We start from the raw sequence: 15,295 nt of genomic DNA, 5'->3' as shown, positions 1-15,295 counted from the left end.
GCCCTGGCCATCCTGAGCTGTATCAAGTCTGTGATGGGGATTGCGGTGAGCAGGCCGGGCAGTGACCTCACGACCGCGGACAAGGGCAGGCTGTGCGCCAGGCTTCTCCTCTTTTCCCCCGTGTTCCAATCCCATATCCAGTACTGCACGTGCCTGGGTGCAGAGGGCCAGCTCTTCCCAGGCTCCAGCTTGCTCTGCTGGGCAGGGGTCATCAGGTTATGCTCTGTCCTGGAGTAAATAGAACCACTTAAAATACCCCCCTCTCGGAGGACCTGGAGCTCCATCTGGGAGCACCTGCCTGACGCCTCCAGCCCTACGACACCTGGACGTGCTCCGGCCCACCTGGACTTCAATCTCCGTGTTTGCTCCGTGTCCAGATGCAGGGCTCTGGCGTGGTGGGGACGTGTGGATGGGGTCACCTGCTAGGCCTGGGGAAGGTGGAGCGGGGAAGGGAATTGGGGCCGAACCCCCTTCTTTTCCAGATTAGCTGAGTGTGCCTTGTGCACGGAATGGCCCGTGGGGGTCCAGGTTGGACAGATGAAGGCTCATGGGGTCAGAGCCCATCCCCAGAGCTCTCGTCCTGCAGCCCGGCCAGACGCCGCTGTGTTCTCCCACTTTGCAAATAGGGCTTGTCCCCTTTCCCTGGCTGGCCACCGTCACCCCTAGGCTGTGCTGGGAGGCTATTGTTAGCTTGCCTTTGTTTTCTTCAACCCTACTCCTCAGATGGGAAGGCAGCATTTTCTGAATGGGAAATCACGTGACTGCTCAGAAGGCAGCCCCCTCATCAAATGCCCACTGGTTCAATGGTGACGGCCCCCTGTGCAGGATCTGGTTCGCTGTGTGGCTGTGAACACCCGGAAGTTAGGGGCGCCAGTGTCTCTCGTCCTACCCAGTTGAAACAATTTTATGCAATTTATTTATTTAAAAAAAATTTTTTTTTTTTTTTTTTTGAGAGGGGTTGGGGAAGGGCAGAGGGAGAGGGGGAGAGAGAGAGAGAGAATCTTAAGCCATCTCCACATTGGGGGTGGACCTCACCATCCTGAGATCAGGACCTGAGCCAAAATCAAGAGTCAGACGCTCAACCAACTGAGCCACCCAGGAGCCCCTCTCATCCCACCCAGGTTAAACGTTCCTGATACTATTTGACACTTTCTCTCTCTCCAAAAAAAAAAAAAAAAAAATGTGTTGGTGGTGGTTTGGGGGGAAAAAAGTCAGCGACAATAATAGCAGACATGTTATTATTACGTGCTGGGCCCAGCACCCCGTAATAAATAGCTTATTTAACCCTCACTATCACCTGATGAGACAGGTCGTGTTACTGGGGCAGAGGGCAGGAACTGCGATAAAACAATTCCTGTCGTACAGGAAAGCTGTCGCCTTAGGCTTGTTAAACACCTCCCTCCCTCCGGGACTGAATGGGATGCGGGTTGCAGAATGCGCGCTAATGGATCAGGAAATGAGGCCGCCGGAGCTCTGCCTTGGGGGTGAGGGTGCAGGGAAGAAACCGGAAGCAGGAAGTATCTCTGCTTCATGCTTTTGGGTTGGCATCCCGGAAAACTACGTGCTGTTCGAGGGAAGCCCCCCTAAGCTGTAGCCATGAGCCCCATGAGGGCAGGGACTCAGAAGGCCTCATCCCGATGTCAGACATCATTGTCCTTATGGAGGAGATTTACAAGAACACCTCCCAACACGTTTTTTTCCCTTTGTTTTCACCACACCCTCAGGGTAGAGGTGATTACCCACCATTTTGCAGATGAAGAAGCTGAGGCCCAGAGAGGTGAGGCGGCTTGCCCGAGACCACACAGCTGCTTTGTGGCAAGGGGAGGGCGAGAATCTGTCTGACACCCCACCCGGGGCCCCTTCTATTTCAACATCCTCTGGCATTGAGCAAATGCCCAAGAAATATTTGATCAGTTACATAATCGAGTTAGGTCCTGGGTCCCTTTGGGGAAGTTTCCAGGCCCCGCTGCTCCCAGCACAGGCACAGCTCGACTGGGTGGAGGAAGATCCTTCCCCGGGAAACGTGTTGCGGTCAATATCCTCTCCTTGACCAAACCACACACAGCATACTTGTCATCGGCCATAAAATCACGCTGCTCTTTAGAAAGAAAGGAAGAAAGAGAGAAAACCTGTCCCTGTTACTTATCTCTGGGGGAGGCAACCAAGTCCCCTCCCCCACTGCGCTGGCTCTGCACAACAGGAAGAAATATTTCTTCTCATTTGTTCTAAATTTACTGTCCAGTCATTTTTCTGTCCTCATTTTATGTGACAGGCAGCTGAGCGATTTTTCTCCCAGCCCTTTTTCTGAGTCTCAGCCACCCCCATAAATTGCCGCCGACACCTCGTCTCCAGCCCCAAAGGAAAAAAATCACCCCCGGCGTTGGTGGTCTTTGCTGGGGGCTGGCTTACCTCCTAGAGGGTTTCAGCCGCCTACCTGTGGTCATCAGGGGACTTCTGGCCCTGCCCTGGGGGCCAGCGGGCAGGCCAACCGTGGGTGGACCCCCTCATCTTCCCTGAAAAGCCCAAGCTATCTAATGAACGTCTACTCTGTGCTCCAATGTCCAGGGTAGAGGCTTGGTGGAGGGGACTCTCAGAACCCGACAAGTTACATGGGGTGGTGGTGGGGGAGCGCTTTGTGGGAGGCAGGCTCTTGCACCTCCATCCGGTGCAGAATTTCGGGTGCAGAATCAGCCATTGAGTGGCCAGGGGCGAAGGTGGGGGGACAGGAGCCCCATTTCACGCCGAGTGGAGGGGGAGTGTTGGGCCCGGCAGGCGGGAAGAGGAAAGGCAGGTGGGTAGGAAAGGACTGGTGAGCCCAAGGAAGAGCAGTATGTTTCCCACCGGAGCAGGAGAGGCAGCGTGGGGAGGGTGTCGGGGAGCTGGGCCCGGATCGGGCCTGAGCTCGGCCTGATGAGGAGTTTGGACTTAGTTCTGAGTGACCGGGTCATCAGTAGTTTCTGAGCAGGGGCTGTGGGAAGGGAAGTTTACAAAGAGATCAGCTGCCTGGGGCCCAGAGGGGGTTTGAATTCGGGCGGGAGTCGCAGGCTTGAGGATCCGGGGAGGGGAGGGGAGGGGAGGGGAAGGGAGGAACCCTGCCGCCGCCCTGAGTCACACAGCACGCGGGAGAAGCCCAAACATCGCTCCAGGAGAAAGGTGGGCAGGGCCGGACCCAGGGGAGGAGGGCGCAGAGCAGCACAGTCCCGGCCTCCTCTCGCGCTGTGTGTGTGCTGCTGGGCAAACCTGAAGTTCTGTGTGTGTTTCTGCGTCGTGCTGTTGGGAGGTTCTGACAAGTTATTCCGTTAAAGGGGTGCCTGGCACATGGTAAACATTAAAGAAATGTTAGCATTTTCACCCTGTTTAACAGAAGAGGCGGCTGAAAGGGTGACTAACGTGCCGCAAGTCACCCCACTGGTAAGGGCAAGCCAGCGCTCAAGGGCAGGGTATCCGCTCCCACAGCCCCGACCAGGGGGCTGCAGGCGGCCACCAGAGGGCACTCCGACCTTGGGAGAAGCCGCCACTGTGGGCGGAGCTTAGCTGGCAGGGGCGGAGACAGGTAGCGGGCCCGGTACACGGGCGGACTCGCTGCAAATACCTGGCAGGAAGTACGGTCTGAAACCCAGGTCTCACGGTGCAACGAGCTTTGAAATAAAATTGCTTTTATTTAGCCAAGACATTTACTATATCTCCTTCTCCAACCCCGTTGCCCTAAAATGCCAGCGTAAGGGGCGCCTGGGTGGCTTAGTCGGTTGAGCGTCCGACTTTCGACTCAGGGCAATGAGCTCCGGGCTGGTGGGTTTGAGCCCTGCACCGGGTTCTGTGCTGACAGCTCAGAGCCTGGAACCTGCTTCGGATTCTGTGTCTCCCTCTCTCTCTGCCCCTCCCCCACTCGCACTCTCTCTCTCTCTCTCTCTCTCTCTCTCTCAAAATAAATAAACACTTAAAAAAATATTAAAATACCAGCGCCAACTAAATGGACAAAGGTTAGTATGGCAGCGGGGATTAGCGGCTCACAGGCAGTTTGGGGTAGGACAGGCTAGATGGATTTCTGAGCTACATTTTGTAGGGTGCATCCGATTCTACCAGATGGCAGAGCCGCAGGGAGACAGAGGGAGAGGATATGTAGAGGGAACAGTGCATGCAAAGGCACAGAGGCAAATGGTCCGGAGGAGCAAGGTGTGACCCCGGAACTATAAGTGTGTGGGGAAGGGAAGGGGTTCAGGGACAGGGACAGACAAAGCTGAGGCCATGGGGCTGGGACTGGTGAGTAGTGAGACTGCCGGGTTCAGGCTGGGGGGGGGGGGGTGGCTCACCAAATGTACCTTTGTCTACTGCTTACGAGACTCCTTGGGGCCCAGGGGAGGGAGGCCCAGCCACAGACCCCACTGCGATGAGTGGGAGACTGCTCAGTGCCCCGCACCGAGGAAGCAGAGTCAGGAAGGGGGCGTTAACCCCGGTTCCCACAGTCCTGATGGATGATCTCATCCGAACGTCAGTCCCGTTCTCTCCCTGTGGGTAGGCCTTAGGGAGCCGCACACCTGACTCAGGTGGTGCCATTCATCCAGACGTGGGCATCCAATTGCAGAGGCTTCCAGAGTGCATGGTTCATTTGGGCGCTCACACACGGCTGGGCTGCAGCGGGCCCGAGGCAGCAGTCCTGCATCCCTGGACAGCTTCACTCCCCCGCCTGGTTTCTGCTTCCCTTCGGTCTTCCCCAGGATCTGTGACCCCACCAGGTGTCACGTCTGGCTGTTGGGGGAGGCTGGGTTTTTCCCTTGGTGCTGGTCCAAGGGTATGGGGGAGAAGCTGTGGTCGGATGGGGTGTGGGGAATGGATTCAGCCCCCCTTGTCATGGTTTCCCTGGCCAGTCAGTTATGGGGCCACCCTAGGACGGTGGGGACGTGTCCTGTCACCCTGGGCCTGGCTGATCAGTCTCATCTCTTGGCACAGAGGCACAGAGTTTTGGCCTGCTGGATCCCAAACTGTGCTACCTGGTGGACGGAATCCTTTTCATCTATGGCGTCATCATCACTGCCCTGTTCCTGAGAGCAAAGGTGGGTACCGTGGACTCTGGGAGCAGGTGTGGGCTCCCCTACTTGCAAAGTCTCAAGCATGGGCGGGGCCCGGAGCACGGCATCCCCGGCAAAGCAGGGACCAGCCAAGCGTGCCCCTTGGGTGGGCTGGTGTCCCACTGAGCCTGACAGAGTGGAAGGGACAGCCTGATGCCGGGGTCTTCGCGAGGAACCATACAAACGTGTAGACATCCCAGCGTCCCAGGGCAGCGGTACTGCTGGCAGAAAAGGGGCTTTAGGGAACTAAGAGCGGGAGGTGGGGACCTACGGCCCCTCCCCAGGTCCTGTTGTCCTGCTGCTGACTGACGCCCCGCCAGCCTGTCTCTGGAAACCTCAGGTTCCGTGTCAGGAAGTGCGAGGGTGAGCCCAGAGCTCGGGTTTCAGCGGGTGCCTTGCAGAGTCTGGATTTCTTGGAAGGGCTGGGGTGGGGCTGGGGCTGGGGGGACGTCGCGGTGCCAGCAGAGGGTGGAAGGAGGCTGGGTCCTTGTTATCACTTGGGTCCCCCCAGCCTTCTGCTCTTTTGGATTGTCGATTTGGGCAAAAGATGCTATCTGAGGAACAGTCTTATTAATTTTCTGTTTGAAAGTTGGAACAGCGCTGTCCTAGATGATCTCTCGGGTGGTTTCCAATGCTGTCTGTAGGATCTGTGAGATCTGTTAAGATCTGCGCCTCAGCGGAGAGAACTGAGCCGAGAGCGAGGTCGTGTGTGCCTCGGGGCAGGTCCGCAAGGACACTAAGCTAGCGCCAAGCAGGGACGCCTGAGGTCACGATGGGAGTCGCGACCGTGCGCAGCCTCCGTCCACCTTGGAGTTGATCTCCGAGGCCCCGGGGGGCGGGGGGGGGGGGCGGCGGCGAGGGCAGCGCCGCCGCCCGGGTGCGGGGACCAGCGCGGTGGCCGCACGCGTCCCCGGCGGACCCAGCGCTCTAACCTCGCCGCCCCCTCTTCCAGTTCGGCAGGAGCGCGGCCGCCCCCGCGAGCCAGCAGGGCGCCAACCAGCTCTACAACGTAAGTCTGCCCTCCCGTCGCCCCTCCCCGCCCCCCCCCCCCCCCCCCAGGGGACCGCGGCAGGGTCCGGGCTGCAGGCTGGCGGGTTGTCGAGCCTCCCTAGGGCCCGGGAACACGGGGACCGTAATCGTACCCGCCGCGTCCACAAGGTCCTGCTTAGGGCGCGCTGGCCGGTGAGCCCCTCCCACCCGCAGGTTGCAGGGGCCCCGAGGCGGGTGGGCGGGGACGTCAGTGGGTCTTCAGGCCGCAGGGAGGAGGAGGTTTCACTCTCCTGGGGCAACGGGACTTGGGTTGAATCTATTTACACACACACACACACACACACACACACACAGAGTCAGGGGGAACGAACGCACGTCCGTTCTCTGAGATGCGGGTACCCGGCCGGACCGGCTTCCACCCCAGCCCCAGGCCTGCTCCTTTCCTTGAGAGCCACGCCCAGAGGGAACTCCCAGTCCCGCCGGCCCAGCCCTCAAGAGGGTGTCTTTCCAGTCCCTGAGCCTTTCCCGTCGGTTCTAGGAGCTCAATCTGGGAGGAAGACAGGAGTATGAAGTTTTGGATAAGAGACGAGGCCTGGATCCTGAGATGGGAGGAAAACAGGTAGGCATTCCTGTCTCTGCCTGTGTGTGCCAGTGTGGGTGTGCTCAGCGGCCGCAAGGAGAGAGCTCCTCGGTGCCTGCGCGCTCTTGCCCCCTCCCCCCCCCCCCACTCCATCCTATCCCGTAAGGGCCCTAGGGCACTAGCACAGGTGGAGCCATTGCTTCCATGCCCTTCTCTTCCTTCCCCCAACCCCCCCCCCCCCCCCCCCGGGCTCCATTCTGCATCGCAAGGGACCTCCTGTATGTGAATGTGACACCCTTGTATCCAAGGTCCACCCGCTTGCCCTTAAACTTCTTGTCCACCCTGAGATGCACACACAGTGGGGCCATCTGCCCCCCAAAGGAACAGATCTGGTGAAGAGGGCCATACGGGAAGGGCCCGAGGCCACTGGACAAGGAATTCTGGGTCCCAGGTACCCCTTGGAGCGTGGTGGGGCTCCAGGCTCCTAGGGGCTCTGTTCTCTTGGCTGTGAGCTCCACAATCTGTGGGGACAGGAGGCTGGATAAGGCTAGGCGAGGGCCCTCTTAAAAGCAGGGCTCAGCCCAAAGGCCCGCTGCCCAGGTTTTAGGGTGGCCCTCCCTTGTTGTTTCTGGTCACACCTGTCTACCCAGCCCCCTGTGTCTGAGCCCTGTGCTGGGCCTGCCGTTGCTAGAGCGGACGGGCGGGGAGGAGGGGAGACCCTGGCAGTTTCCTTGGCCCCTGCCTTCCAGCCTCAGCTCTCCTCTTCCCTGGACTAGAAGGGGTGAGGAGGGGTGGAGACGGAGGGGTGAGCAGTGCTCCCTCACTGAGCAGTGGCTGGCCCCGCTCCGAATGAAGGTACTCAGTACCTTTCCTTTTCAGCCAGAAATCCCACTTATAAGTTTGTGATACGTATGGCACTATGTCTGCAAGGGGGCACGCAGGCTGGCTCTCAGCCGAGACCCCGCGGCTTGCCCTGGGCAAGGCTGGGCCAAGGAGGCCATGCGGGGAAGTGAACCCTGTGTGCAAGGGAGTGTGCAGTGTGCCCTAAGAAGCAGAGGCTGAGGTAGAGCTGTGAGGCTGGGGGAGATGGGGGCAGGGCTGCAGGAGGGAGCTGGTGGGGAGCGGGCAGGCAGGTGGCCCCGGGTGTGCGGAGGGGAGGTGCAAGGAGGCCGCTGCAACCCTCCTGCCTTGGGTCCCTGCTTCTCCACCTCTAACCTTCCCCTTCTCTTTCCCAGCAGAGGAGGAGGAATCCTCCGGAAGTCGTGTACAATGTGAGTACAGGAGGGCAGGCTGGAGGGGGGCTCCTGGTGACGGCATCACTCCCTGCCCTGTGCCTTTGCCCCGCTTGACCTTCCTATGCCAGATGCCCCACCTGCTCGCTGCCTGTGGCGGCTGGCTGTGTACAGAACAGCCTTCTCTTGCCTTCCCTCCCTCAGCCCCTGAGTGGCCGTTGGAGTTCCCTGCGGATGGCCCCGGGGGACGGCCAGGTCAGGCTGGACCAGTATAGGGTGGCAGGCCCCTCTGAGGGGCTCCTGCTTCTAGAGGCTGGAGTCTTGCTGAGCGTTGCCTCTTGCCCAAAGGTCAACCTCCCCCTCTGGGTGTGCATCTGATTGTGGTTTTCAGACTGTTGATGTGGGTCTGCCATGAAGCAGACCAGAGAGAGCTGACTCTCCTTCCTTCCTGCAATTGCTTGATCCACAGCCCGTGGTGCTGGCTGTGTAAAGAGACAGCTTGCTCAGATACGTGGTCCTGGGGGCTCCGGGGGGCCCTCGCATTGTCCACATTCATGTTCTTTGGCTAGGATTCCACATTTTATCTTTGAACCTAACCTGAGCTTCTCAGCTCAGTGCAAAGGGCTGGCAGCTCAGAGAAGAGTCCAAAGGGCCGAGGAGAAGGGTGAGGTTGGAGCTGGTCGGGGACGGAGATGCTTATGTGAATAAGGACCGGAGCTTTGATTGTGCGAGCTCCCCGCCAGTAGGGAGTCAAGAGGCATCCTCTTGTAGGGGAGCCCACTGTCTTCTGCATAAGGCAGTGAAATCGGTGTCCCGTGCCCTCTTCTTTTCCAGGCACTGCAAAAAGACAAGATGGCGGAGGCCTACAGTGAGATTGGGATAAAAGGCGACGTGAGTGCTGCTTCTTGATCCCCGAGAATTGGGTCAGGATGGGGATGCTCCTCCCAAGGAGCTCCTCCTCCGCTTCCAGATGTGCCTGCTGTAGGCCTCTGTTCCCACCCATTCGCCTACATTCCCCTTATCACCTGCAAAAGCCCCTGCGATGGTTGCCAAGGGGCGAAGCATTGGCCGTACATAAGATGCTAAGGAAAGGCTGACGTTCTTTCAGGGACCGAGTCCCGGTTCTAAGACACACTACGCTTTGTACGAGCAAGTCAGATTTGTCGCCATCAGGAATTACCATGGTGTGCTCTGAGCCGGAGCTCAGAGCACTGTCTGCTTGCCATTCCCTGCGAGCATGGATAGCAGCCAGGAATTCTGGGAGGGGCAGGGAGGCCCATTTGTTCCAGGTGACAAGCAGCGTGGCCAGCCCCCCACGCAGCCCGGGATCCTAGGACTCCGATGTCCCGGAGGGCCTGCATGGCTCACAGCAAACCTGGGCCCCATCGGAGACGATCCTCACCTTAGTCTTCGGGCCTGAGGACCTTTCTAGCCCAGGGGCAGGGGTACCGGCTGGGAGACCGTCACCTCTGATTCTCTGGGGGCCCCTAGAGTAGAGGCCTTGAGCCGGAGGCCGCTGCTGACTCTCTGTCTTTCTGCCCTTTTGTCTCCCTCCCACAGAACCAGCGGCGGAGAGGGAAGGGGCATGATGGCCTCTACCAGGTAAAAGCGGATGCGGAGCCTCTGGTCTGCGCTGCGGGCCCTCGGTCCCCGGGTGCCGTCTAACCAAGGGCGAGGCTAGACGCCCATGTTCTGCTTGCTGGTGGCACCAGCTCTCGCCATCAGCCGGGCAGGGCGAACCCGAGGCCCCTGAACCGGCCGGGCCCTGGGGCAGGGCTGGGATGTAGCGATTGAAGCATGGCTCCCACGGTCGTGCCCACGGGAGCCCACGGGAGCCCCCGAGGCACTGGCTACGGAGGAGCGGCAGCTGTGCAGAGGCGGTGCGGTCTTGCCAAAGGGTCGATGTAGGCCGAGGACGCCACACTAGCAATTTCCTGCCTCTTCCTGCGCTGCCCCACACCCTTGCAAGAAGCCTTGCCTGTGCCCCGGACCCTCAGACCTAATACGACGGGTGGATGGGTGGGAGAATTGAAGGACCAAAAAAAAAAAAAAAAGAGAGAGAGAAATAGCAACTTTAAAAAGAAAGTGTTGTAGTCAGGTGTCTGGTTTATGCAAATCAGTGTGAATAATTATGCAAACGAAGGAGAGCCAACCTATTTCTCTAAAATATAATCCCCAGGGGGATTTTATTCGGCTACTTCTGGCTCCCCTGGGCCGTTCACAGTTTGCTTGACGGGCTCCAAGGTTTCAGGCTGCCCAGCTTGCCTGAGTTCAGAATGACGTCAAAAGGGCCCCTAGAATTTTCCTGTGTGTGGCTTCCTGGATCTGTCTTCTGGACCAGGGAGAGACGTCGTAGTGGGACTGGGACCAGGACAGAGGACATAACTGTAGTGGGGTGGCCTGGGAACAAGGCTCGGGGGGGACGGCCGAGGTCAGGGAGCCACTGTCTCCTTGTGACAAGTCCTGGCTTCCTGGAGGCCCAGGTGTCAGGGACAGCAGACTCTGGAGCAAACCCTGATTCCAGCTCAGTGTTTCGGGAGGGTGGGGGCTCTCCTTCCTCTTTGGTCCAACAGGAGATTCTTCTGGGCCCCAGACACTGTAGGGCTCAGTGCTCGGGAAGCTGGGAAAAAGGTAAGAATTTAGCTGGAAAGGAATTGCTTCCAGGTCATTCCTAGCAGGACATAGAACATATTTTTTCTGTAGCCTTCTGGGGCCAGGCCCCTACCTGGGGCACGAGGGGATCGTTCCTAGGCCTCTGGAAGCCACTTGTTGGCCTCCAGGTAGCCTAGAGCCCACGCGGAGCTCTTGACCCACTTTTCTTTTCTGATTTGCTTTCACTAGGGGCTCAGCACGGCCACCAAGGACACCTATGATGCCCTCCACATGCAGACCCTGCCCCCTCGCTAAGAGCACCGGGCATTTCGCCAATCACAGGCCAGACCTGAAGACACCCAGATTGTGAAAGACACAGGATAAAGCGTTTATAACCCAGTTCACTCGTATTTGTTCACCACCCAAGTATTCCTTTTTAAGAATAGGACGCTTCGCATTGTAACATTTGGTCACGTCCATTTCCAAACCATCATGCACGGAACGTCGTCCCTGGGCTCTGCAGGGGAGTGCGTTCCCCCAGGGCTACGGCCCCGTCCTTGAGGAGCCCGTGGTGAACCCCGAAGGCTCTCGGGTCTTCTGGCTTGTTGGGGACTGTGGACAGGCCCCCGTCCTGGAGGCTCGGGGCTCTCACCTGGGAGACGGGTGCACCCTCCTCACAGCCACGTTCGGTCCATGTTTTGTCAAGTCCCCAGGGAAACTCAAATGTTAGCACATATCCTAATAGGCTCTATTGTCCTGTCCGTATTTGAGTGGCTTTGCTCCTGCTGTAAATCCGGCGTCTGTTAACCCGTGCCTTCATGTCAAGGTGACTTGTAACTGGGGCAAAGGGGCTGTCGTGCATCCCTGTGAAAGGTCTGTGCAGAGGGGACAATGGGAGGGGAGCCAGGGCACGTCTGCAGTGGATGAGGTGGGGAGGGGCAGGGGGTCATGGAGCCTCCGTGGGGGGCACGGGGTGGGGTGCGGGGCACACAGGAGGGGGCCCTCCTGGGTCAAGCGTACATTCCCTCCGGAGAGGTCAGCGTCTGTGGCCCAGGCACTCAGGGACCCAACGAGCCTGTGCCTGCCCCCGCGGAGCTCACACTCTCCAAGGGGAAGCGAGTTGTGACCAGAGCGGCCCGAGGGGACATAGCAGGTGCCCTTACAGGTGTGACGCAAGCAAGCGTGGGGGCGAGGGAAGGGGCCGGACCACACTCTGTCCAGGCCCTCGCTCACGTCGTGCCCCAGGTGAGAGACGGACGTCACCGGGAAGGTCTCGGCGGGAGGCTCAGCCCCACGCAGACCCGCAGAGACACCGCCTCCCTGCCCCGAGGGCCGTGGCGACTCTGGGGAACATCGCCGTGTGATTACGGGGCACGTGACTGTGAGTGGACAACCCTCTCTGCTGAGTTTTAATTTATACTCGTTTGCTGAAGCCTTACTCTTTCGCATAATAAACGCTTTGGTGAAAATGTGTGTATTCGGGCTTTATTTTGGCAGTCCGGCCGGTGACGGTAATTTAGTCGTCGGGCAGTCCGTCCGGTGCCCTTGTCAGGGGACAAAACTGACTTCCGGAGAGCAGCGTGGCTCCCTGGGGGGCACAGGTGGCCACGGGCGTGCCCGGGGGCCCGGAGTGCCTCCATCTGGGTCGGTGGCCGCGCCTGGAGGCCTTGAGTGCAGTACCAGTGGGCAGCGTCAGGCTGGGCCAGGCCTGGGGGGGGGGGGGCAGGAGTGCAGGGCTTCCGGCTCCGTGCCCAGCTGGTGGCAGAGGGAGGCCAGCGAGCAGCCAGTCAGCAGGGTCTGGGACTTGCAAACAGCCGCTCATGCCACTGCCCCAAACCTCAGTCTTGTGGGGTTCGGGGAGGGCCGGAGGACGACAGAGGTCTTCTTCCGTCAGGTTCCCTCTAAAAGTAGTGGCTGTACGCGAGGCCCCAACTCATCAAGCTAGCAGTTAATATCGGGTCGTGTTTGAGATCAGAACCCAAGATCGTGGCTGTTAAAAGCCCCCCCGAGCACCTAGGATTCCGGCAGGAGTGCTGTGCATCTCGGGCCCCGGGTGAAACGCGTAACAACTCCCGAAGAGAAGGCATCCAATTTGTAATCCGGCCTCGTAGGGGTAATTCAATTCCATTCAACAAATATTTACCCTGCACCTACCTATTTTCCGTGCCCAGCACTTTACAAGCCACCCGGGAGGACAGAGAAGTACCACCACAGGCTTAGGGGTTTGAAATTTTGCCGCTGGATTCCAGAGAAGAGCAGCATCCCACGGCTGTGTCGCGACACACAGGGGCCAGGCGGGGAGGGGTGGCTGCCAGCGAAGGGGTGCGGACAGAGCCCGCTAAGCTACCGGAGAAGCGGGCAAGTTTCACGGGCGGAAGGCCTCAGAGGAGGGACAGAACGTAGGACGGGTGATGACAGCCAGCCCTAATTATGTAACCTGGTCACGAGGCAACGGGACGGGAAATGGGTGTTGTGTGGCGTTAGCGGCCTTGAGTCTAAGACAACAGATGGCCCCTTTTGGGTTGCCACTCCCTTTGTCTTCTACTCACCGGGCACCCGAAGTCGGATTCATCTGTTAGTCAAAGTGAGTCAGCCTCACACGTCAGACCTAGTTTCAGGGTCCGCGGAGTTACACGCAGGCCGTGTGACCCGTATGTATGGCTGGCTTGAAAACAAGAGTTTGGCCCTGTTCCGTCAACGATTTGGCTCAAGAGGCAGGGAGGAAAGCCAGCAAGCAGCGAGGTGTGGGTGCCACAGCTGACCTGGGTGGGCAAGGGCACTTACTGGACCACAGGCAAGACGCCCGCACGCACAGAAGAGCCAGCCGGGTGAGAGCGACAAGTGCTGGGGGGGGAGGAGCCCCAGGGTCAAGGGGAGGCATTCCCAGGTGCCGCCCAGTTTCTGCCCTTCCTAGGGCCTGGGGCTCCCCCCTCTAAAGCACAGCTGGATTCCTTCCATCCCAAGAAGCTACTGACCGACTCCGATGTGCCGCCAACTTATTTTACGTAAAAAAAAAACCCAACTCTTAACATAAACATCCATGGTAAGATGCAGCCCTGTTTCGTAAGTGTTAAAATAGGAAGATGGGTTTTAGAACAAAGGAAGGCCGCTCACTTGCATTGAGGAACCACGGACGCGTTGCGTGTGCATGTCAATTAAAATGGAAGCTTTCGATATTTTTAAAAACCTGCATCACTTTGTTGTCACTGAAGCTAGGTAGGGTGTGGATATTTCTGATCAAGTTTTCTTCTTCCTGGAGTATGCCCTAAGAACAGAACGGTCACCGAAGCCGGGTTGGGCAGGGACAAAAAGGGCAGGTGATCAATTCAAGCTAAGAGGAGGTCCCAAGGGGACTCCAAGCCTGGCCATTCGGTCGGCTGTTCAGCTGTAGCTGTAGACCTTGTCCCTGTCCACAAGAACTCATGATGCATTTTGGCAGCCTGGCACCGGACATTTCTGTGACCCTACGACTGAGTTCTAACTACGGAGGTCCTGCATCTTCGAGCGCTCGTTTTTTGGAGAAAGGAAAGGCGGCAACAGAGCAGATGTCATCGACACCCTCTCGCGGGGAATTCAGCTTGGCCGATGCCAAGCGGAAGTGGGTTAGCACGTAACTCCCTTTTTAACAAGGCCTACAGGGTGATGATAATCAGTACTTTATCCCCATTCTGTAGGGATGGCTTTTGCCTTCTGGGGTCTTTCTCATGCTGGCGAGAGCGAGCATGTCAGTCTCTACCAAACAGAAGATTTGTTAAGGACTCGGCAAATTGCTTTAAGGGATAAACTTCCCAAACTTACATGCAAGCTACAAACCCGAGGGGTGGGACAGCAGCCTAGCCGGGTTACATCAGGGGACAAGAGGAACCCAGATTGGCCTTCCCATTCCGGGCCCTTCAGAGGGTGCAAGCACGTCTTGAGACAACAGCGGTCTCCTACTTCAGGGAGCACATCCCGTAGACCCGGGTCGCACACGGTCGCGAGACAGGGAAGTTAGCCTCCCAAAGCTCTTCAACAAGCTGATGTTTGCTTTCTGTGGGAAATACGCTTTAGGATTCGGATTTTCAGGGGCACCTGGGTGGCTCGGTCGGTCGAGCATCTGACCTTGGCTCCGCTTTGTAAGTTCGAGCCCCGCGTTGGGCTCTCTGCTGTCAGCCTGGGGCCCGCTTCAGATCCTTCGTCCCCATCCCTCTCTGCCCCTCCCCGGCTCCTGCTTTCTCTCTCAAAAAATAAACATTAAACGAAAAGAAAAAGCCTCAAATTTTCATTCAACAAACTGCATTCCAGACGCTAAACGTGAACTCGTATAAGCTAGAGGGAGTGGAGTTGAGTTGTGTGCCCTCTGACAGGAGAACCAGATGCCAAGTCCGGGGCTAGCTTCTTTCAGAGAACCCTCAGGGAGTGGGTGTTCAGGATGTGGCAGGAAACGTTGGAGGGGCACCAAAGAGTATAAAGAGCGAAGGGTGGAAAGGTCAAATTCAATACCTGGCCTGCCATCAAAGACACAAGAGAAATGGGAGCCCTGAAGGGTGATCTTGCAGGACCAGTCAAGGGCCTGTGGCTTTGGTCACACAAAGCCCTGGGGTGCGAGGAGACTACCCTGAACCCTGAGGGTCTGGGGAGGGAGAGAGGTGTGGCGGCCACAGCACTCCAGGGGACACAGGAGGAAGCGGGCGGTAGGACCCAGGGTGGGGGTGGGCTAGGAACCAAGGTGCCTCCAGTGCCTGGGACCCCTGAGAGCCCCTGCTGGAAAAGACCAACTGGAAGGCGTATGCGACGGTCTGTGTGCGGGAAGAGTCCAGAACACCAACACGACGAGTGCAAGGAAACTCCAACAA

At 58.3% G+C, this 15,295-nt stretch overlaps 1 protein-coding gene across 2 annotated transcripts in view; it reads left to right on the top strand.

Annotated features, from left to right (window-relative positions):
• The window catches only part of CD247 (CD247 molecule), a 73,075-nt gene extending 62,216 nt beyond the window's left edge, over positions 1–10,859 (top strand). The window contains exons 2-8 of one of the 2 annotated variants that reach the window (XM_060643413.3): positions 4,948–5,051; positions 6,019–6,075; positions 6,595–6,675; positions 7,872–7,907; positions 8,703–8,759; positions 9,429–9,470; positions 10,710–10,859. In XM_060643413.3, the coding sequence (XP_060499396.1) occupies positions 4,948–5,051; positions 6,019–6,075; positions 6,595–6,675; positions 7,872–7,907; positions 8,703–8,759; positions 9,429–9,470; positions 10,710–10,775 (443 nt within the window). In that variant the 3' untranslated portion in view covers positions 10,776–10,859. The remainder of the gene's footprint in view (positions 1–4,947; positions 5,052–6,018; positions 6,076–6,594; positions 6,676–7,871; positions 7,908–8,702; positions 8,760–9,428; positions 9,471–10,709) is intronic. The other variant, XM_060643414.3, reaches the window with a different exon arrangement.
• The last annotated feature ends 4,436 nt before the right edge of the window (positions 10,860–15,295 follow it).

This window comes from Panthera onca, chromosome F1 (genome assembly GCF_046562875.1).
Source record: "Panthera onca isolate mPanOnc1 chromosome F1, mPanOnc1 haplotype 2, whole genome shotgun sequence".
Taxonomy (NCBI): domain Eukaryota; kingdom Metazoa; phylum Chordata; class Mammalia; order Carnivora; family Felidae; genus Panthera; species Panthera onca.
This window is presented reverse-complemented; position numbering and strand designations above follow the sequence as displayed.